This window comes from Hyperolius riggenbachi, chromosome 11 (assembly GCF_040937935.1).
Source record: "Hyperolius riggenbachi isolate aHypRig1 chromosome 11, aHypRig1.pri, whole genome shotgun sequence".
NCBI classification, from domain to species: domain Eukaryota; kingdom Metazoa; phylum Chordata; class Amphibia; order Anura; family Hyperoliidae; genus Hyperolius; species Hyperolius riggenbachi.
The window spans coordinates 20,635,868-20,660,589 of NC_090656.1; the positions used below are offsets into that span (position 1 = coordinate 20,635,868).

Sequence of the window (24,722 nt, forward strand, 5' to 3'; positions counted from 1 at the left end):
CTCTGGACTACACACTTTCCCACAATGGAGAAATGTGTTCTACTTGATAAGCCACACCTTTCCTAATTCAGTCCCACCAATTATTTTAATCTTTGCCAAAATGTGTGAGGATCTCTATTCCTTTGAGGGCTAGAGATGGACATTCCTGGCGTACAAGATGATAAGGTTGAGGTTTGGTGTTCACAGAGCAGGAAGTTATGAGCTATGAGTTATCACAGCAGGATGTCTAGGAGAACTCAAGTAACATTAGGGTTCCTTTAGGTCCACTTAATAAAACCCCTGGTGGTTCTAGTTCCCTACCAGTTAACTTTATATTCTAAGATAGTAAATTAAGTGGTAGACTGTCTACCTTCCTAGTGTTATCAGGCTAACGTTAGGATTCCTTTACACTGGTCATGTCTTTCACATGATCCATAAATTCATGCTGTGGTCCTTCTACATTTCCTGTCCTCCTCCGTCACGTGGTCAACAATTGACATACACAAATCTAATTTTCGGACACGTCTCAACATGTCCACATCTCAGCTATTTTTTATGACCTCAGCTGCCACCAACAGTTATTTACTGCCCAGGCGCAAATCGTTATCTGGGGCGCCATAAAAGTGTCTGCGGAAAGGCGATGCCGTTTTACCCTAAATATTGTGGCGCGAAGCAAAGTCGATGATTCACCTTTGCAGTTTCATAAATATTGTCCTTTCACTGATCTAATTTAATTTCACAATAAATATCAGGCGCGTTTTTTTTTTCTTTTAGAAAAACAAGAAAAAAAATCGTGGCATTGTCTCGTGCATGCTTTTATCAGAGAGTCGTAAAAATGGCGGGGGAGATTTACGACGGGTGAGGTCAGTTTTTTTCCTGTCATTCCATCACTTAGAGAGCCAGAAGTATCCCCGCGCTGAAAATGATTGCATTAAAGTTGTGAGTTATTCCTTTCATAAGTCTCGACTGCGCCGGTCCTTTCAAAACGCTGGCGTTCAACAATAGTGATGGGTTGGGGATTTAGGACGGCAATTAATTCATTTGCGCTCATTTTGTTTTCAAATATGCACTTTGAGATGAAAAAAAAATTAAATTTAAATTTTTTCCAATTTGCTGGTTGGGATGGGTCTGATAAAAATGTTACATGAGTGGAAGAATGATTTGGATTGGAGGAGCGTAGACTCCCAAAAGACAGATCGTTAGAGGCTGGCCCTGCAATAAAATCGAGCAAAGAAAACAGAAACTACAATAAAATGAAGCCAGCAGGATCTACATACAGTCATGGGGCGTAACTATAATGGGGCCAAGATTTAGTGGAATCCGGGAGCCTCAACTATATACTGTTTACCCACGCCCTTGTGATGAACCCACAACCTTATGGACCTTTTCTGCCAGGGTTCATATAAAAAGTGTGACCATCATTATTCTCCAAGCCTCCCCCCTTCCCCCCCATAGCAGTGCGGTGACCATCACCTCCACCCCACCCATGACAAGCATGGCTACCCCCCTACACATGCTCTGGACTGAGAAACTCTTGTATCAGACAGAGGGAAGAGGAATAGTAGAGGCCCCCACAGACTTGGGCCCACTTGAGACTGCAGGGACTGCTCTGCCAGTAGTTATGCCTTTGCCTACAATGAATACCGCTTGTCTAAAGTATCAGAGATTGGAGCAGAGTTACAAGGAACTGAGTAAAGTAAGATGAGCTTCTGATATTCGATGTTGGTGTATGAAGCTGTCCATCATATTAAAGAACCAAAAAGGCAAGAAGAAGAAGAAGGACTTGTTTGCTACCTCAGTGGCTTCCGTCCACCGCTCTTACCAACAGTTGTACCTCTCCTGGTTGTATCTTTGGGAAACAAAATAATGTCGAAGAATTTCCACTGAAGATAACTCAGGACAGATTTGCATAAATTGCTGAACTAGGGAGATACCACACGGATCAGCCGCAGAGCATTCTGGCCAAACTGAACTATGTCGGTGTCAGCACAGCCGTAATCTGAACGCTGTGTATAAATGAAAAATCCAACTAATGGCTGTGCTTATCTGGAAAAACCTTTGCTGTAAGAAGTATCATATGTGGTAGAGTGCGACTCCTTAGATCACCTTAATCCATGTACCATAACCTTTTCCTTATACCAGGGCTCAACAGTCCATTAGTTCCTGAAGGCTCTCTGTCCTAGATGATCCCTCATATAATGAACCACACTAAATGCAAACAAAACAACAAAGCACTATAGTGCCTTATTGCAACTGATTCAATCACCTAGTGTGACAGCTATCAATCTGCTGTGTGAGGGGTAAGGGGTCCACCACCTGTGGGCTCAGGCTCACCCCCTGTTTTTCCCCTGCTCACCAGAAAACTGCTTGTTTGGTAGTCTTTCATTGTTGCCCTGGTTCCCCTCCTGCAGGGGAACTTGGGAAGAAGTTTGTAAGATCCTCGGGGCACTCATGGCGGTGGAACGCTGAGACCCACGCTGAGGCGCAAGCCTCTGGGTCTCGGTAGGCCGCTGACATCACTGGAGCGCGTGTCGCTCAGCTCCCATTGGATAGTCATATGGGCATACAGCCTGACCTATAGTCATTGACCAGACAAGCCTGGCAAAGCTGTTATGGGTACAAACCACTAATTTATTTTAGCTTAAAAGTTATGTCCATACATCAAAATACTATAAAACAAACAGCGTATAATATCCCCCTGTGCTTCAATGTGTGTACCTCTGGCTCCACCCTACCGGTTTCGGCATTACTGACTCATCTGTGTATAAATGGGTGGTGTAGCTACAGTTTACGGCAACGACCAAATACCAGAAGTGTTTGTATGCGTAAAGATATCTCCACCCCACAGGAATAGGCTTCATAGCGGTTTACCGCAGCTCAGATACTGTCTTATACCATCTGTGCTGGGAAGCTGACAGTTTACACTGCATTGGAGATTAAACCATTCAGTAACCACTGGATATCTTAATGCATGTAAACATTGCTGGCATTTGCTTCTTGCTTTGCCCTAAACTGTAGGGACATCACCCATTTACACATTCCTCGCACTTAAAGAGGAACTCCAGTGAAAATAATGTAATAAAAAATTACAATAATTATGTATAAATGATTTAGTCAGTGTTTGCCCATTGTAAAATCTTTTAAATCCCTGATTTACATTCTGACATTTATCACATTGTGACATTTTTACTGCTGGCAGGTGATGTAGCTGCTGCTTGCTTTTTTGGCAGTTGGAAACAGCTGTAAACATCTATTTCCCACAATGTAACAAGGTTCATAGACAGGAAACTGCCAGGACCATGGTCCTCAGAGTTTCCTGTGGGAGGGGGTTTCACCACAAAATCAGCCATACAGAGCCCCCTGATGATCCGTTTGTGAAAAGGAATAGATTTCACATGTAAGAGGGGGTATCAGCTACTGATTGGGATGAAGTTCAATTCTTGGTCACGGTTTCTCTTTAAGAGCCACAGGACCAGCTCCAGTCCCCTGGCAGCTTTGCTGAGCTGTTTCTGCACAAATGTTCTAATGTGAACGCTATTGAAATCAGTTGAGGTTGAGTGGACAAGGCTTGGGTGCCTGTAGATAATATGGTAGGGTGCAGAAAGTGCAGGCAGAGGGCTATATGATGGGCACACTTGGAGATTTGTGCCTGCTTGAACGCATGCAAGTACAGACTCTGCAAGCAGTATATCAACATTCTTATTAAACAGATTCATTCATCCGAAAAAACCCCGGTGCAGTTTTTTTTTACCATTTTGATGCCATTAGCATTGCTGCCATCATGGCAGTGTATTTATTTATTTAAGTATTTATATAGCACCAACATATTACACAGTGCTGTACATGGTATGTATATTGTCTTGTCACTTACTGTCCTTCAGTGGGCCTCACAATCTAGTCCCTACCATAGTCATATATGTATGTATGTATCATGTAGAGGTACAGACTAACCAGCAATCTCATGGTGACTCAGAACTCATTGGAGTGTGTAAGGGACTACAATGGTCCTAAAAGCCCCCTTATTAAGATGTTAAGAAAAACAAAAGTTTGCTTTCTTAAAATAGAAAGAATGTGCGATAATTCAGGTTGGAGTGAGCTTGAGATGTCTCCCAGGGCATCACTGCTGAATATATGCAAATTAACCATTCTACCCTTAGAAGCTAAACACACCGCCAGAACCGCTGGAATGCAATGATGTGATGTATCATGTAGTGCATGTATCGTAGTCTAGGGCCACTTTTTTGGGGGAGGCAAATGATCTGTATTTTTGGGGGGATGTGGGAGGAAACCATAGTGCCCAGAGGAAACCCACACAGACACAGGCAGAACATACAAATTCCTTGCAGATATTGACCTGGCTGGGATTTGAACCGGTAGCCTGTCCTTGACTGCCATTTCTGTTTCCAGACTTACTCCAGGCAGAGATCAATACAGCCAAGTTTTGATTCCCCAGCATTCCCTGCTGCACTGCTGCGGACACCATGGAGCGATTAGCATAGCACAGAATGGCTTCACGAGCTACTTGAAAGCCGCTGGTTACAGCCCTCATTTATCCACTACCTGGTATTCAGCAGGAGGAGGAGAAACGCTGGACAATTACCGACTACATGCAGAGGTAGCGGATTTGGACATCACTATTTGCTACCATATTACAGGTGAGTAACAAGTTATGAGTGGATCATACCCATCTGTCTTGCAAGCACATTTATGTGCATCATTCATTTAATCATTGCTCATTCATTGCCGGCTTGCTGTCCAGCTGCTTGGAGCTGTTTCTGCATCTGCATGTACAAACTATGTCAGCTTGCTTTGTGTGAATTGCTTTTTACTGGAGAGGTCTGCGATTGGGATTGGTCTCCTATAGCATAAGCATTGCATGCATGAATGTTGTCGGCTTGCTCTGTGCTGACTATGCCTCTCATTGGAACCATCTATGTATGGGACTAATCTATAGCATAATCATTGCATGCATGAACGTTGTCGGCTTGCTCCGTGCTGACTATGCCTCTCTTTGGAGGGGTCTATGTATGGCACTGGTCTATAGCATAATCATTGCATGCACAAACGTTGTCGGCTTGCTCTGTGCTGACTATGCCTTTCATTGGAGCGGTCTATGTATGGGACTGGTCTCCTATAGCATAATCATTGCATGCATGAATGTTATCAGCTTGCTCTGTGCTGACTATGCCTCTCATTGGAGTGGTGTACGTATGGGACTGGTCTATAGCATAATCATTGCATGCATGAACGTTGGCGGCTTGCTCTGTGCTGACTATGCCTCTCATTGGAGCCATCTATGTATGAGACTGGTCTATAGCATAATCATTGCATGCATGAACGTTGTCGGCTTGCTCTGTGCTGACTATGCCTCTCATTGGAGCCATCTATGTATGGGACTGGTCTATAGCATAATCATTGCATGCATGAACGTTGTCTGCTTGCTCTGTGCTGACTATGCCTCTCATTGGAGCCATCTATGTATGGGACTGGTCTATAGCATAATCATTGCATGCATGAACGTTGTCTGCTTGCTCTGTGCTGACTATGCCTCTCATTGGAGCCATCTATGTATGGGACTGGTCTCCTATAGCATAATCCTTGCATGCATGAACATTGTCAGCTTGCTCTGTGCAGACTATGCCTCTCATTGGAGCGGTCTATGTATGGGACTGGTCTCCTATAGCATAATTATTGCTGTTACAGGTTCTCTTTAAATTAGCAGTTGTTTATATATTTCATAAGTCAGAATATGCTAAGAATAGCTCTGTGATGCCCCCTCTGGCAGCTGTCACCCCAGGTATCTGCCTGCTTTGTCTATGCCATAAAACAGCCCTGACTAGAAGACTCACTGAGGCTGTGTGGGAATCCTTTTACAAGAAGCCACCATGGAGAATTGAGGGTGGATGCAGTTAATGCAGCCCTTCTGGATTTCCTATTTATTTATGGACAGTTTAGGTCTATTTTATGATACGCACATATCTACTGTCATACAAATCATGATGTCTTTCTAAGGACCAAGAAAAAAGAAAACGATATATATATATATATATATATATATATATATATATATATATATATATATATACATATATATATATACACACACACGCACAATTGAAAGTCAGCGGGTTGCATAATTTTGCAGCGCATTGTCTTTTATACGAGATGGCAATCAAGCGGTTATAATTTTTTATCAAAGTTATAAAATGATCATCAATTTATATGGGCAGCATTTGCATAACCCATTCATCACTAACCCTGGCGCAATAGATTGGAGAGGAGATGATAAAACTCGTTTTTAATGCGTAGCACGAGACAGTGGTAATGGCGAGGGCAGCGTGGGGAAGAATCGTGGCCATTTACGGGAATGCCAGTTTGAGGAGAGGATGCAGATCGGGTAGAAGTGCTTCCTCGAATGGCAGAGGTGACCTTACACCGACCCCCTTTCACAAAGCTGTGACACTTCAGCACCCAGCCTGGGAAAGATGAGCCTGGAAAAATGGTGCAAGAGGTATGGGTCATTCTAATATGGCATTTGTTTAACCACTTCTCAAGTTTCTGACAGTATATCTACGCCCCACAAAAGGACTGTTCCTGTTCCAGGGGCGTAGATATACGTCTCCTGCGGCGATTGCTTAACGGACCTCTCAACTGATGCCTAACCCTGACCAATAGCTTACCGTAAAAGAATACCTAACCCACTGACCCTGCCCCAACTGATGCCTAACCACCCCCCACCCTGCAATCACTGCCGTTTCTTTGCCAACTTGCTGCTAAATATCTGCCGCAGTAATTTGCAGTGCCTCCATAGGCCCCCATATTGCTCAACACGATTATCTGCTAAAAGTGAACATTTGGGCACAGTTTGTATAGTGGATTTCTCTAGCTAATCGCAGCTTTTAACATGGACACCTATGAAGGCATCCAAACTACCGCATTACCTCTGGCACCCAAATTACCTGATTTGTTTCCTATACCCTAGAGTCTCAGAATAGAGACTGGCCAAATTGAAAAGGAGATTTTATTATTATTATTTTTTTTTAATAAATCCTACAAACATGGTGAAGAGTCTTTTAGTTCCACATAGTTCCCTGTCCAGTGGAGAAGTCACAGAGAGTAGACACTGCCAGTGCAACAGGCGGAACCGAGATCCTGGCAGGGCTGACAGGTTAGTGTTCCAGCACGCTTAGATCTGGGGGTACATCTTGCGATCTATACTGGGAAGGGGGGCTACCTAATACTGGGGCATATATGGCTATTTATACTGGGGAGGGGATACCTAATAATAAGGGCACATCTGGCTATCTACAGTGGGTTGCAAAAGTATTCGGCCCCCTTGACGTTTTTCACATTTTGTCACATTACTGCCACAAACATGCATCAATTTTATTGGAATTCCACGTGAAAGACCAATACAAAGTGGTGTACATGTGAGAAGTGGATCGAAAATCGTACATCATTCCAAACATTTTTTACAAATAAATAACTGGTAATAAAAAAGTGGCGTGTGCGTAATTATTCGGCCCCCTGAGTCAATACTTTGTAGAACCACCTTTTGCTGCAATTACACCTGCCAGTCTTTTAGGCTATGTCTCTACCAGCTTTGCACATCTAGAGACTGAAATCCTTGCCCATTCTTCTTTGCAAAACAGCTCCAGCTCAGTCAGATTAGATGGACAGAGTTTGTGAACAGCAGTTTTCAGATCTTGCCACAGATTCTCGATTGGATTTCGATCTGGACTTTGACTGGGCCATTCTAACACATAGATATGTTTTGTTTTAAACCATTCCATTGTTGCCCTGGCTTTATGTTTAGGGTCATTGTCCTGCTAGAAGGTGAACCTCCGCCCCAGTCTCAAGTCTTATGCAGTCTCCAAGAGGTTTTCTTCCAAGTTTGCCCTCTATTTGGCTCCACCCATCTTCCCATCAACTCTGACCAGCTTCCCTGTCCCTGCTGAAGAGAAGCACCCCCCGCGCATAATGCTGCTACCACCATATTTGACAGTGGGGATGGTGTGTTCAGAGTGATGTGCAGTGTTAGTTTTCTGCCACACATAGCGTTTTGCATTTTGGCCAAAAAGTTCTATTTTGGTCTCATCTGACCAGAGCACCTTCTTCCACGTGGTTGCTGTGTCCCCCACATGGCTTGTGGCAAACTGCAAACGGGACTTCTTATGCTTTCTGTTAACAATGTCTTTCTTCTTGCCACTTCCATAAAGGCCAACTTTGTACAGTGCATGACTAATAGTTGTCCTATGGACAGATTCCCCCACCTGAGCTGTAGACTTGTGCAGCTCGTCCAGAGTCACCATGGGCCTCTTGACTGCATTTCTGATCAGCGCTCTCCTTGTTCGGCCTGTGAGTTTAGGTGAATGGCCTTGTCTTGGTAGGTGTACAGTTGTGCCATACTCCTTCCATTTCTGAATGATCGCTTGAACAGTGCTCCGTGGGATGTTCAAGGCTTTGGAAATCTTTTTGTAGCCTAAGCCTGTTTTAAATTTCTCAATAACTTGATCCCTGACCTGTCTGGTGTGTTCTTTGGACTTCACGGTGTTGTTGCTCCCAATATTCTCTTAGACAACCTCTGAGGCCCTCACAGAGCTGCTGTATTTGTACTGACATTAGATTACACACAGGTGCACTCGATTTAGTCATTAGCACTCATCAGGCAATGTCTATAGGCAACTGACCACTCAGATCAAAGGGGGCTGAACAATTATGCACACACCACTTTGCAGTTATTTATTTGTAAAAAATGTTTGGAATGATGTATGATTTTCGTTCCACTTCTCATGTGTACACCACTTTGTGTTGGTCTGTCACGTGTAATTTCAATAAAATTGATGCCTGTTTGTGGCAGTAATATGACAAAATGTGGAAAACTTCAAGGGGGCAGAATACTTTTGCAACCCACTGTAAATACACAATCATAATAATATTGGATGCATATAAATAACCATAGTCTTTACATCTGTTGGTCTGAGATGTTTCCATTCCCACATATCTCAATACATTTTCCTGTGCTGCCCATTGATCTTTGCCCCGAGCGTAGCTTCAGCGGGATCCAGTTGACACATCTTGTAAACAAGCTGCGTGTGGCTTCAGCACTGGCCATTTACATAGTATCCAGCAAAGTCTAATTAATCTTTGCAACAGCAGCCTCCATTTCCAGCTCATTAACAATGCACACTTCAAGGTATCTTAGATTTTATTCCAATGCTCATAATTAATCTTAATAATAAAAAATATATTAAATAATTATACGTTGGTTGGAGGGGGGGAGAGAGAAAATGATATTCTGGTATTTAATAATACACCCTGGAATTGTGCTGATCTGGGACATTTGCACAAATGATAAATCAGGAAGTAAACAATACAATGAAAAATCTCGGTAATAAAACAAAGAATTCCGGCCGGCGAGGATGGCAGGCGACATTTTTGCGGAGCTCAGTAAAGTCGCGCTGTCGGATGTCTTTGTAGAGGATGCCAACTGTACGGTGTGTGTAAGAAGTGAAATGTACGCTGTTTTTTTTCTCAGTTTTGCGCATTAGGTGTATCACAGGGCACCCATTGTGGAGGATCAGAATTCAGAACCATTAGGATTTTTGTAGTGGGCCTAAAAGAACCCAAAAGCCTTCTGCTTTTGTGTCCTGGGGCTTTTGGGTCCTTTTTTAGGCCCACTACAAAAATCCTAATGGTTCTGATCCTCCAAAATGGGTACCCTGCGTATTTACAGAGTTAGATGAGCTGAAAGAAGACACATGTCTCTCGAGTTCAATCAGAAAATATGGTACTACACCAGCCTGCACCCTCACATATCTCATTTGATCCACAGGAAGGCAAAAAACCTTAAAGGTACATACACATGTCTGATTTTTCCAAATGACCGGTCATTTAGACCGGTCGTTTTGAATCGGGCGTGTGTACAAACGGTCGTTAGGCTGATAAGGCTGGTTTCCGTCAAAATCAGTCTTATCAGCCGAACGACCATTTGTACACACGCCCGATTTGACGTCCAAACGACCAGTATGAACGATAGGTCGTTTGGAAGAATCAGATTTGATCAGATTTTTTGCTTTGCTTCCTCAGGCATACTTGTGAGGATGCTCCTCCCCGATTTGGAATGATCGCACAGCACCCTCAGCCACTCCATTCCTCCTCCAGTCAGGACAGCTGTGCCACCTCCTCCCTTCTGCTGTGCAAGTCAAATGAAACACTGTTGTTCCCTCCCCCCCTCCTCACTCACTGTCAGACTCCTCACACAGCACAACAAGCTGCTTTTCCCCAATGATGGTCTCTTCACCTCACTCTCCTCTCGCTTCTCCTCCTACTCTGACTGTATGCTGTAAGTGTAAACACAGTACAAACATGCTGCCCCTGTAATCTCTGTGCCTGATGCAAATGTTTCTCCTTGCTTCATGAGAGAACCGGCCCTGGCCCCCTTCACACACGACAAAGTTCATGTGAGTTTTTGCGAATTCGAGTTTGCAGCACATCTGATGGAAATCAATGGCATCACATACCTGAAATAAAAAAAAGAAAGCACTTATACATACCCAAGGCTTCCTTCAGCCTCTTCGGGCCATTGGCCACCTTCATCCTTTGCTGGCTGTCCTGGTAAATCCTCCAGTTACCGCGTACTGCGCATGCTCAACCCAGCTGCGCACACGTGCTACCATTTCTCTACCTTCACCAGGATCATTCTGTGCCTGCACTTTAGTACTGTGCAGGTGCAGAGCGCTCCCAGTAACAGGCGTGCGATGGGGGCAGGTGCAGCCGACAATGCGCAGAATGCAACAACTGGTGGCAATTGGAGGATTTATTGGGACGGTCAGCAAAGGATTGGGGACGGCCCAGGAAGACAGAGAGGGAGCTCATGGCCTGCAGCTGGCTGGAGGAAGCCTCAGGTACCTATTATTTTCATCTGATTTGTCTGCATGTAAACTTTTTTAGAAGCATACGGACATGCGGATGCGAATCGCAAATAATGCAAGTCAATAGAATGACAATTTTTCGCATTCCAAATGTTAAAATTCCCATATGAATGTAAAGTTAATTACATACAAACTCATGTAAATTAACTTCACTGATATGCATGGAAAAATCGGGGTGCAAAAATTTGTGAACAAAAAAGGAAAATTGGAAGCTGAAAATTACAAAACACAGAATCGCAAATGCGAAAAAACTTGCAAAGTAGGTTTTAAAATTGCAGGGGTAAGTGTGAAGGCACCGTCAAGGTGACCAATAATGAAATTTTTTTTTTGGTCCAATCTTACCAAATCTATGTAGTAAAAAGGTAAAATGAGTGAACGTTATTTGATTGGCTACTTTAGGTAGTCCCTTGTATTACAAAGTAATGGTAAGATTGGACAAAAAATATTGTATCATTTGTGGACACCTTTACAAGGCTTGGACCATATATCCCTAAAAAGGAAAAAAATCCTTCCCACCTCCAGATGGCAGTCAGATAAAATCCCTGGGTCATTACCTAGTAATTATAACAATGGATATCCTTCAAAGCAATGAAAACATCTAAGCCCTCTTCAAATAAAGTTATAGAATTCGCCATAACTACTTCCTGTGGTAATACATTCCACAGTTGAATCACGCTTACTGTAAAGAGCCCTTTCCTATATAGAGGGGAATAACTTTTGTTCTCCATGAGAGATCATGTCCTCTAGTCCTTTGCACAAGCCTAGGGACAAAAAGCTAATCTGCCAAACTTTTATATTGACCTCTGATGTATTTATACATGTTGATTACAGTAGCTCTCCTCTAAGTCATCTTTTCTCCAGACTAAATACGCCTAGTTTATCCAACGATCCCTGGTTATTAAGACCTTTTACCCATCTGATCATTAAGTCCCCATGTCAATGGTTGCCGGCATCAATGAGATGCCTGCGTCATTGTATCTTCCTGAGTAACACATCCACGCATTACTTCCTGTTTAGTGTACTTATAGTACACTAATAGGAAATAATGCGCAAGGACATCTTGTGGCCAAATAGTAAAATTATACCTACATTTATTTTTTAATAAAAAGACCCACCATTACACTTTAAATGAACCCCTTACCTCCCATATTCTCCCATGGTTACCTAAATAAATGATACACTTATTAAGAAGAAAAAAAGGAATGACAAATAAAAAAATACATAAATAGCTACCTTAGGGGCTAAACTTTTTTAATATGTGTAAATAAAATGTCCAAATAGCGCTTAGGATTCAAGTGATATCAATTTTTTTTTACAATTAACCACACAATAAAACCAACCTTAAGTTACTTACTTAAATAGTTATGTGTAATATCTGACTAAATTAAAATGTGTGCAATATTTGACTAGATTCAAATTTGTGCAATATTGCATATGCAACTGCTGAAACATGAATATCTTTCCATAGGGCAAATGTAAATCACACAACAGCTAGCTCATAATTGTAAATGCAACAAGACATGTAAAAGTAAAATACAAATAATATGCACTCAAGCACACGAACTGGCACGCACCGATCACACTCACCGCTGCACTGCAGTGGGAAAAATAAAAATATAAATATATATGTGCCCAAAAAGATTGTGCAGATAAAAAAATACAAATAAAAAAAATACTAATGCATATAGAATGGGCAATTAGTAGCATATAATAGATGAGGTAAGAAATTCAAGCAAGTAACAGTTGTGGGCAATTAAAAATCCCACCTTAAAGCAGATAAAAAGGAGAGAAGTTCAATTAGTCTTTGCATTGTGTGTCTGTGAGTTCCACACTAAGCATGGACAACAGAAAGAAGAGATGAGAACTGTTCGAGGACTCGAGAACCAAAATTGTGGAAAACTATCAACAATTTCAAGGTTACACAAGTCCATCTCCAGAGATCTAGATTTGCCTTTGTTCACAGTGTGCAACATTTTCAGGAAGTTTGCAATCCATGACACTGTAGCTAATCTCCCTGGGCGTGGACGGAAGAGAAAAATTGATGGAAGGTTGAAACGCAGGGTAGACCGGACAGGGGATAAGCAGCCCCAAAATAAGTTCCAAAGAAATTCAAGATGTCCTGCAGGTTCAGGGAGTAACAGTGTCAGCGCAAACTATCCTTAACGTAGGAAGAAGTGAAGGCAAAACGAAATAAATTAAAAATACACAAGGCACCTGGCCTGGATGACATGCATCCTCGGGTCCTAAGGGAATTAAGTTCAGTTATAGCTAAACCCCTTTATCTTATCTTTTGTGACTCTCTTGCAACTGGCAGAGTCCCAGTGGATTGGCGTACAGCCCACGTTTTCCCATTATTTAAGAAGGGCTAAAAATCAGATCCAGGAAATTATAGACCTGTAAACTTAACATCAGTTGTATGCAAACTATTTAAAGGGTTACTAAGAGATACTATACATGACTTCATAGTAGAAAATAATCTTATTTCTCAGCATCAGCATGGGTTTACTAAAGGCAAGTCCTGTTTGACTAACATGTTCAGCTTTTATGAGGTAGTAAATGCTAATGTGGATATTGGGAATGCTGTAGATGTGATATACTTGGACTTTGCAAAGTCATTCGACATTGTTCCCCACAAAAGTCTGGTGCAAAAGTTGAGGATACAAGGACTGGGGAAGAGTCTGTGTGCATGGATAGGGAACTGGCTAATGGATAGAAAACAAAGAGTTGTGGTCAATGGATCGTACTCAAAATGGGTGACTGTTAGCAGTGGGGTCACACAAGGGTCTGTACTGGGTCCAGTACTCTTCAATGTATTTATTAATGACCTAGTAGATCAGTAGAAAGCAATGTTGCTATTTTTGCAGATGATACAAACTTTTGCAGAATCGTCAACTCTCAGGAAGATAGTGTCATATTGCAACAGGATCTGGATAGGATGGCTATATGGGCACATAAATGGCAGATGAAATTCAATGTTGAAAAATGTAAAGTCATTCATTTTGGTCGTACCAATGGTCTAGCACCATACAAAATAAATGGGATACAGTTGGGGACATCAAACTTGGAGAAGGACTTAGGAGTACTTATCGACAACAAGTTAAGTTATCGTATTCAATGCCAAGCCGCTGCAGCTAAACCTAATAAAATTTTGGAATGCATTAAAAGGGAAATAAAAACTCGAGATGCTAGAATAATAGTGCCTCTCTAGTAAGGCCACATATGGAATATGGAATTCAGTTCTGGGCACCACATTACAGGAAAGATATTGCAGTTTTAGAGACGAGCAACAAAATTGATACGTGGGATGGAAGGTCTCACTTACAAAGAAAGGTTAGATAAACTGGGTTTATTTAGTCTAGAGAAAAGAAGATCTAATTAACATGTATAAATACATCAGAGGGCAATATAATAGCTTGGCGGATGAGCTTTTTGTCCCTAGGCCTTCTCAAAGGACTAGTGGACATGATCTGCGCATGGAGGAAAAATGTTTTAGCCATTTATTCAGGAAAGGGTTCTTTACAGTAAGAGTGATTAAGGTGTGGAATGCATTGTCACAGGAAGTAGTTATGGCAAACTCTATGCCTGCATTTAAAGGCGGCTTAGATGCTTTCCTTGCGTTGAAAGACATCCATGGCTATAATTACTAGGCAATGCCCAGCGATGTTGATCCAGGGATTTTATCTGATTGCCACCTGGAGTCGGGAAGGATTTTTTTCCCTTTTGGGGCTAATTGGACCATGCCTTGTAAGGGTTTTTCGCCTTCCTCTGGATCAACAGGGATATGTGAGGGAGCAGGTTGGTGTTGTACTTTATTTTCTGGTTGAACTTGATGTATTTATGTCTTTTTTCAACCCAAATAAATATATAACTATCCTTCGGCATTTAAACGAAATGAAACACTATGGCAGGAGAACCAAGAGAACCCCACTGCTGACATAGAGACATAAAAAGCAAGACTACAGCTTGCCAAAGTATACTTGAGTAAGCCAAAATCCTTCTGGAAAACTTTTTTGGTAAAGCACAAGTTTTTTGGTAAAGCTCATCATTCTACTGTTTACCGAAAACTGAGTGAGGCCTATAAAGAAAAAAACACAGTACCTACATTGAAATTTGGTGGAGGTTCAATGATGTTTGGGGGTTGATTCGCTTCTTCTGGCACTGGGTGCCTTAAATGTGTGCAAGGCATCATGAAATCTGAGGATTACCAAAGGATTTTGGGTCGCACTGTAGAGCCCAGTGTCAGAAAGCTGGGTTTGTGTCTGAGATCTTGGGCCTTCCAGCAGGACAATGACCCCAAACATACTTCAAAAAGCACACAGAAACGGATGGCAAAAAAGCACTGGAGAGTTCTGTGGCCAGCAATGAGTCCAAATCTAAATCCCATTGAACACCTGTGGAGAGATCTTAAAATTGCTGTTGTGAAAAGGCGCCCTTCCCAGTCGGGCAGGCCAGGTCGGCAACACACGAGCAGATAAGATACAGAGACAGAAGACTGATTCGGTAACCGATACAGGCAGAGTCTGACAACAGGCAGACAGATATGCAGAGGTACCGAATCAGAAAGCAAGAGAAAGGTCCACAGAGCAAATAGTCATAACATATAAATATAACAGAGTTCTAGACTAGGGTGTGAGCTCCTTGATCTCGACACCTGGGAACTAGTCTAAAGTATAACACAGCAATGACACAGTATCCCAAAGCTTGGGTGTGAGGTCCGTGGTCTCAACACCCTGGAACTGGTCTAAAGTATAACACAGCAATGACACAGTATCCCTAAGCCTGGGTGTGAGGTCCGTGGTCTCAGCACCCTGGAACTGGTCTAACATATAACACAAACGTATTCTGGCTAAGTGTGAATTCCCAGGTCCTCCTGGTTCTAACACACTGTGGGATCTGACTGGTCTGAGTGCTCACACGTAAGTATTCGCAACGGCAGACAACCAGCAACTAACAGGCAAGAAGTATATATAGAGCAGCGCTCCTCAGTGCCGCCCAGCCCCACTTAGCCAATCACCTACTACGCTGGGATCAGCTGATCGTCCTGATCAGCTGATCCCTTTCCTATTGGCATAAAGGTCCTGCCTCCTAGTGCGCGCGTAGCTCTCCATCTGTGTGCACTACTAGGCTCAGACACACCAGACGCATGCTGCTGTGCGGAAACCGCCGGCCTGAACGCGGAGACAGCCGCCCCGCTGCCAGACCGCGTTGCGGTGTCTCCGCAATCCATTACAGTACCCCCCGTGGAGTGGACTCTGGACACTTCCCACCAGGCTTCCCAGGATGTGAGTCATGAAATTATTTCTTTAATTCCTCCGCATGCATGCGAGAATCTGGCACCCAAGTTCTTTCCTCCACACCATATCCTTTCCAGTGGACCAGATACTGCACGGAATTCTGCACTAAGCGAGAATCCAGAATCCTTTCAATCTAATATTCTGGTTGATCATCAACCAACACGGGGGGGGGGGGGGGGGGGGGAGGAGAGGAATCCACGTGCACTGCTGGCTTCAATAGAGACACATGGAATAATCTCACACCTCTCATACTTGCTGGGAGATCAATCGCATAAGTGACATTATACATTTTCTTGGACACTGGGAATGGTCCTATAAATCTAGGACCCAGTTTGGATGACAGCTGCTTCAAGGCCAAATGTCGAGTGGACACCCACACCAAGTCTCCTGCAGAGAACTTCCACTCTACGGACCACCTTTTATCTGCCTGTCTTTTCTGGGTCTGGAAGCTTTCCCCAGGTTCCTCTTAACCATTCCCCAAGTCTCCTTTAAAGCTCTCTGCCAATCCTCCAGAGCCGGGAATGGAGTAGATGCCGCCGGCAATGGAGCAAACTTAGGTGATCTTCCCGAGACTACCTGGAACGGGGAAAATCCCGAAGAGGAGCTTTTCAGGTTGTTGTGCGCAAATTCTGTGAACGGTAAAAACTTCACCCAATCAGATTGCGCATTTGCAACATAACATCTGAGAAACTGTTCTAGGGATTGGTTAACTCTCTCGGTCTGGCCATTGGTCTGTGGGTGGTAGCTTGATGAGAATGCAAGGTCCATATCCAGCTGATGGCAAAACGCTCTCCAAAACTTAGAAACAAATTGGACTCCCCGATCTGACACTATATTTTCCGAAATGCCATGCAGCCGGAAAATGTGCTGGATGATGAGATCAGCCAATTGATCTTATTGAATCTGTCCACTACCACCCAAATGACCGTCTTGCCCTCAGACCTGGAGAGTTCACCCACAAAATCCATGGACACATGGGTCCATGGTTCACTTGGGACTGGCAACGGTTGTAAAGTACCAACAGGGGCCTGACGAGAGGGTTTGCTCCTAGCACACACTGCACACTCTCTTACAAACTCCTTACAATCTGTTGCCAATGTAGGCCACCAAACACATCTGGCCAGCAAATCCTGAGTCCTGGTGCCCCCAGGATGACCAGCGTTCTTGTGGGAATGAAACAGATGCAAGTGTTGGAGACGAAAAGGCAGTGGCACAAACATGACCCCATCAGGCTTTCCCTCAGGAACATCCTGTTGGTAAGGACTCAGAGTGACTGTCCAATCCTTCCAGGTCTCAGTGGCTGCCAGCACTACCTTCTGAGGTAGAATGGTCTCAGGGGCTGAGGGCTGTACTGTCTTGGGCTCGAAACACCTAGACAAGGCGTCGGCCTTGATGTTTTTACTACCAGGAGCACCGGCGTACCTACCGGGGATGCGACCCCCTCAGCCGCAGGGGGGCCCGGGGCTGCTCTGGGGCCCGCTCACTGTGCGTGGGGGGAGTGCTACTCTGGACCCCCCAGCAAGGTGCTCAACTGGCCGCAGCGTCTAATAGACGCTGCGCCAGTTCATTCCCCGCAGCCCCGCTCCAGCAGCCTGCATAGTCTCCGGCAAGCAGAGCAGGGCTACGGCAAGATGGCCGCCGAAGAAGCCCTACACTGGAGACTATTTGTGTCTCTAGTACAGGGCTTCGGCAGCCATCTTGCCGTAGCCCTGCACTCTGCCTGTCAGCGCGTGAGATGTGCTGCAGGAGGACTCGGGGAGCTGCGAGCCAGATGCCGGGAGAGGAGAAGACTTCTGTCAGGTAAGTGAATTGTTTTTTTTTCACAGGTGCTTTTTTTTTTCCTAGTGTCTGCTGCCTACATTGTGATTTTCAGGTGTCTGCTGCACACATTATGATTTTCTGGTGTCTGCTGCCTACATTGTGATTTTCAGGTGTCTGCTGCCCACATTACGATTTTCTGGTCACTGCTGCCCACATTGCGACTTTCTGGTGACTGCTGCCCACATTAGGATTTTCTGGTGTCTGCTGCCCACATTACGATTTTCTGGTCACTGCTGCCCACATTGCGATTTTCTGGTGTCTGCTGCCCACATTGCGATTTTCTGGTGTCTGCTGCCCACATTACGATTTTCAGGTGTCTGCTGCCCACATTACGATTTTCTGGTCACTGCTGCCCACATTGCGATTTTCAGGTGACTGCTGCCCACATAAGGATTTTCTGGTGACTGCTGCCCACATTAGGATTTTCTGGTGACTGCTGCCCACATTGCGATTTTCTGGTGACTGCTGCCCACATTGCGATTTTCTGGTGACTGCTGCCCACATTGCGATTTTCTGGTGTATGCTGCCCACATTAGGATTTTCTGGTGACTGCTGCCCACATTGCGATTTTCTGGTGACTGCTGCCCACATTGCGATTTTCTGGTGACTGCTGCCCACATTGCGATTTTCTGGTGACTGCTGCCCACATTGCGATTTTCTGGTGACTGCTGCCCACATAAGGATTTTCTGGTGACTGCTGCCCACATTAGGATTTTCTGGTGTGTGCTGCCCACATTAGGATATTCTGGTGACTGACTGCTGCCCACATTAGGATTTTCTGGTGACTGCTGCCCACATTACGATATTCTGGTGACTGCTGCCCACATTAAGATTTTCTGGTGACTGCTGCCCACATTGCGATTTTCTGGTGACTGCTGCCCACATTGCGATTTTCTGGTGTATGCTGCCCACATTAGGATTTTCTGGTGACTGCTGCCCACATTGCGATTTTCTGGTGACTGCTGCCCACATTGCGATTTTCTGGTGACTGCTGCCCACATTGCGATTTTCTGGTGACTGCTGCCCACATAAGGATTTTCTGGTGACTGCTGCCCACATTAGGATTTTCTGGTGTGTGCTGCCCACATTATGATATTCTGGTGACTGACTGCTGCCCACATTAGGATTTTCTGGTGACTGCTGCCCACATTACGATATTCTGGTGACTGCTGCCCACATTAGGATTTTCTGGTGTGCTGCAGGAGGACTCGGGGAGCTGCGAGCCAGATGCCGGGAGAGGAGAAGACTTCTGTCAGGTAAGTGAATTGTTTTTTTTTCACAGGTGCTTTTTTTTTTCCTAGTGTCTGCTGCCTACATTGTGATTTTCAGGTGTCTGCTGCACACATTATGATTTTCTGGTGTCTGCTGCCTACATTGTGATTTTCAGGTGTCTGCAGCCCACATTACGATTTTCTGGTCACTGCTGCCCACATTGCGACTTTCTGGTGACTGCTGCCCACATTAGGATTTTCTGGTGTCTGCTGCCCACATTACGATTTTCTGGTCACTGCTGCACACATTGCGATTTTCTGGTGTCTGCTGCCCACATTGCGATTTTCTGGTGTCTGCTGCCCACATTACGATTTTCAGGTGTCTGCTGCCCACATTACGATTTTCTGGTCACTGCTGCCCACATTGCGATTTTCAGGTGTCTGCTGCCCACATTACGATTTTCAGGTGTCTGCTGCCCATATTATGATTTTCTGGTGTCTGTTGCCCACATTACGATTTTCAGGTGCCTGCTGCCCACATTACGATTTTCAGGTCTGCTGCCCACATTATGATTTTCTGGTGTCTGCTGCCCACATTGCGATTTTCTGGTGTCTGCTGCCCACATTATGATTTTCTGGTGTCTGCTGCCCACATTGCGATTTTCAGGTGTCTGCTGCCCACATTACGATTTTCTGGTCACTGCTGCCCACATTGCGATTTTCTGGTCACTGCTGCCCACATTGCGATTTTCAGGTGTCTTCTGCCCACATTACGATTTTCAGGTGTCTGCTGCTCACATTACGATTTTCAGGTGTCTGCTGCCCACATTACGATTTTCAGGTGTCTGCTGCCCACATTGCGATTTTCAGGTGTCTGCTGCCCACATTACGATTTTCAGGTGTCTGCTGTCCACATTGCGATTTTCAGGTGTCTGCTGCCCACATTGCGATTTTCTGGTGTCTGCTGCCCACATTAGGATTTTCTGGTGACTGCTGCCCACATTGCGATTTTCTGGTGACTGCTGCCCACATTGCGATTTTCTGGTGACTGCTGCCCACATTGCGATTTTCTGGTGTATGCTGCCCACATTAGGATTTTCTGGTGACTGCTGCCCACATTGCGATTTTCTGGTGACTGCTGCCCACATTGCGATTTTCTGGTGACTGCTGCCCACATAAGGATTTTCTGGTGACTGCTGCCCACATTAGGATTTTCTGGTGTGTGCTGCCCACATTAGGATATTCTGGTGACTGACTGCTGCCCACATTAGGATTTTCTGGTGACTGCTGCCCACATTACGATATTCTGGTGACTGCTGCCCACATTAAGATTTTCTGGTGACTGCTGCCCACCTTGCGATTTTCTGGTGACTGCTGCCCACATTGCGATTTTCTGGTGTATGCTGCCCACATTAGGATTTTCTGGTGACTGCTGCCCACATTGCGATTTTCTGGTGACTGCTGCCCACATTGCGATTTTCTGGTGACTGCTGCCCACATTGCGATTTTCTGGTGACTGCTGCCCACATAAGGATTTTCTGGTGACTGCTGCCCACATTAGGATTTTCTGGTGTGTGCTGCACACATTATGATATTCTGGTGACTGACTGCTGCCCACATTAGGATTTTCTGGTGACTGCTGCCCACATTACGATATTCTGGTGACTGCTGCCCACATTAGGATTTTCTGGTGACTGATGCCCACATTGCGATTTTCTGGTGACTGCTGCCCACATGGCGATTTTCTGGTGACTGCTGCCCACATTGCGATTTTCTGGTGAACTCTGCCCACATTACGATTTTCTGGCCCACATTACGATTTTCTGGTGAACACTGCCCACGTTACGATTGTCTGGTGAATGCTGTCCACGTTACGATTTTCTGGTGAATGCTGCCCACATTACGATTTTCTGGCCCACATTACGATTTTCTGGTGAACACTGCCCACGTTACGATTGTCTGGTGAATGCTGTCCATGTTACAATTTTCTGGTGAACGCTGCCCACATTACGATTTTCTGGTGAACACTGCCCACATTACGATTGTTTGGTGAATGCTGTCCATGTTACAATTTTCTGGTGAACTCTGCCCACATTACGATTTTCTGTCCCACATTACGATATTCTGGTGAACGCTGCCCACATTACGATTGTCTGGTGAATGCTGTCCACGTTACAATTTTCTGGTGACTGCTGCTCACATTACGATTTTCTGGTGAACTCTGCCCACATTACGATTTTCTGGCCCACATTACGATTGTCTGGTAAAATGCTGCCCACTTTACAATTAATTTACAGTGAAACGCTGCCCAATTACAATTATTTGGCACCTATGGGGGGGGGGCATCCAAATATTCGTAGGGGGGCCCAGTGATTTCTAGTTACGCCCCTGACCAGGAGTATACGTAATTACAAATCTGAATCTTGCAAAGAACAGGGACCACCGGGCCTGACGGGGGCTAAGTCTCTTGGCACCCTCGATGTACTCCAAATTCTTATGATCTGTGTAAACTGTGATGGTGTGTTCTACACCTTCTAGCCAGTGTCGCCATTCCTCAAAAGCTAATTTGATGGCTAAAAGCTACCGATTGCCTATGTCGTAGTTTTTCTCTGCAGGTGAAAACCTACGAGAAAAGTAGGCACATGGGTGGAGTTTGCCCTGCAAGCCTAATCTCTGAGACAATACAGCTCCCACCCCCACCTCTGAAGCATCAACCTCCGCAATAAAGGGAAAGGTGACATCAACATGTCTCAATATAGGTGCGGAACAGAACAGTTTTTTCAGTGTAGAAAAAGCAACATGGGCCTCTGTTGACCAGTGGTGAGTATCAGCCCCTTTCTTGGTGAGACTGGTGAGGGGCGAGACTATGGTGGAGTACCCCTTTATGAACCTCCTGTAGTAGTTGGCAAAACCCAGAAATCTCTGGAGTGCCTTCAGTCCTACAGGCTGAGGCCACTCCCGGACAGCAGAAACCTTCCCTGGATCCATGGAGAGGCCAGATGTAGAGATAATGTACCCCAAGAAGGCAACTGAGGTCACTTCGGAGAGGCATTTCTCTAATTTGGCATAAAGCAGATTCTGTCTTAACTTCTCTAGAACAAACTTAACATGCTTGCGGTTTTCCGAGAGATTGGATGAAAAAATCAGTATATCGTCCAGATAGACAAAGACGAACGTCCCCAACACCTCCCTGAATACCTCATTAATCAACTCCTGGAAGACGGCCGGAGCGTTACACAACCCGAAGGGCATCACCAGATACTCGTAATGCCCGTCGGGCGTGTTAAAGGTCGTCTTCCATTCGTCACCATCCCTAATACGAACTAGGTTGTAAGCACCTCTCAGATCTAGCTTTGAGAAAATCTTAGCGTTGGTAACCTGAGTGAATAAATCATCAATCAAGGGTAAAGGATAACGATTTTTCACTGTGATCTTGTTTAAGCCTCGATAATCAATGCAGGGGCGAAGGCCTCCATCTTTTTTCTTTACAAAAAAGAACCCTGCCACTGCTGGTGAACTAGAGGGACGGATGAACCCCTTAGCCAAGTTTTCTCTGATGTATTCCTGCATAGCTAGTTTCTCAGGCCCAGACAGATTATAGAGGTGACCCCTGGGAGGCATACAACCTGATCTCAGATCGATGGGACAATCGAAGGTACAGTGGGGGGAAATTTTATCTGCTGATTTAGGACAGAACACGTCAGCAAATTCTGCGTATTGCTTTGGCACACCTTTAATCTGAATCTTGGTGTTCCCCATGGTTACTTTCGCTAAACAATGATGATAACAATGGGTAGACCAGCTCGTTAGCTGACCTGAAACCCAATCTATCTGAGGGGGGTGAAGCTGTAACCATGGCATGCCAAGAATGACAGTGGAGGTTGCCATACGCAGGACCAGAAATTGCAGATTCTCCTTATGTAGCACCCCAACACTGAACCTAAAATTCGGGGTTCGAGACAGGGGATGACTACTTTGCAGAGGAGAGTCATCTACAGCAGTGACCAAAACCTGTTGGTCCAATGGGAGTATAGGAATCCCCACATTTTTTGCAAACTCGTAATCTATAAAGTTAGCTGCTGAACCAGAGTCTATGAAAGCTTCAGTGGTAACAGTCTGGCCCTCCCATATGACCGAACAGGGAAGGAGCAAACGATTGTTGTTTAGAGGTAAAGACTGCACGCCTAGGGTATTACCTCTGACTACACCTAGGCGGCAGCGTTTCCCGACTTCTTGGGACAATTCTGCACCTTATGACCCTCCTCTGTATAGTATAAACAGAGCTGTTCTGTTTTCCTGCGATTCCTCTCCACCCGTGTCAATTTGGACTGTCCAATTTGCATTGGCTCTGGCGGAGGTGAGACGGGTGTAGGAGAGGCGTAGGAGACAAATCTTACAGTGTTCTTACCGCGGGTTTGTTTCTGATACCGTAAACGGCGATCAACCCGTACTGCTAAAGCGATTGCCTCATCAATAGTCTTTGGTTCAGGGTGTCCCAACATCAAATCCGAGACTGCGTCTGACAACCCTGATAAAAAACAGTCCAACAGTGCAAAAGACCCCCACCTAGCTGACACAGACCACTTCCTGAATTCAGCTGCATAAACTTCTACCGGATCCTTGCCTTGACGCAAGGTCTTAAGCTTCTGCTCAGCAGTGGAGGCAATGTCCGGATCATCATAAATTATAGCCATGGCTTTAAAAAATTTGTCCACAGACGTTAAAGCCTCATGCCCTACCTGCAGGCTATATGCCCAAGTTTGAGAATCTCCTGACAGAAGGGTCTTAATGAATGTAATTCTCTGTGCCTCAGTTCCTGACAAATTGAGTCTCAGTTCAAAATACGACATTACTCGATTCTTAAAGTTCTGAAAGTCAGATCTATGACCAGAAAACCTTTCGGGTACAGACATGCATAAGTCTGTAACTGGAGGGGATTGCAATGTGTTTACAGCCGTCTGAAGGACATGTATGGACCCAGACAATGCTGTGATCTGGGTCTGATGACCGTCCAGCACCCTGATGAAATTCTCCACCGAGGTGGTGAGTGCATCAAGACGGCTGTTAAGTGCGTCCATTTTGTTTTTCAGGTCTGCCGTTCTGTAACGATCGGTGTCAGCACACAGAGAGAATTTGATTGTTGATGATCTGCAGAATCATCACCAATACAGATGTATACTCGATTGTGGTTGATCTGCAGAATCACCAATAATACAAGTATGACTCACCTCTGGACACCTAATGAGTTAAATGTATTGGATGAACTGGAGGCTATCTCCCAGGGAGCGGGAGATATAAGAGACTCGGCCAAGAGCCACCTGAGGGGCAGGTGGCCCTGAGCAGTGCAGAAACTATCTCTTGATAGTGAGGACCTGGTAACCAGGGATAACAGTATTAGAGGGTGAACTGTACTGCAGCCAGAGGGAGGGACCACTGGCTGCTAACAGGCCGGACTCTCTGAGGAGTGGGAGTCCTGGTTGCAG

General features: G+C 44.8%; 1 protein-coding gene across 19 annotated transcripts in view; it reads left to right on the forward strand.

Moving 5' to 3' along the window:
* The window catches only part of LOC137539170 (uncharacterized), an 892,710-nt gene that overhangs the window by 144,815 nt on the left and 723,173 nt on the right, over positions 1-24,722 (forward strand). For 14 of the 19 annotated variants that reach the window (XR_011024946.1, XR_011024947.1, XR_011024948.1 and 11 more), the window contains one exon: positions 4,387-4,634. The exons of the other annotated variants lie outside the window; for them this stretch is intronic. Coding sequence is in view for 4 of the 14 variants with exons in the window: in XM_068261677.1 (XP_068117778.1) it covers positions 4,387-4,634 (248 nt within the window). In the remaining 10 variants the exon portion in view is untranslated. The remainder of the gene's footprint in view (positions 1-4,386; positions 4,635-24,722) is intronic. 19 annotated transcript variants of the gene reach the window in all.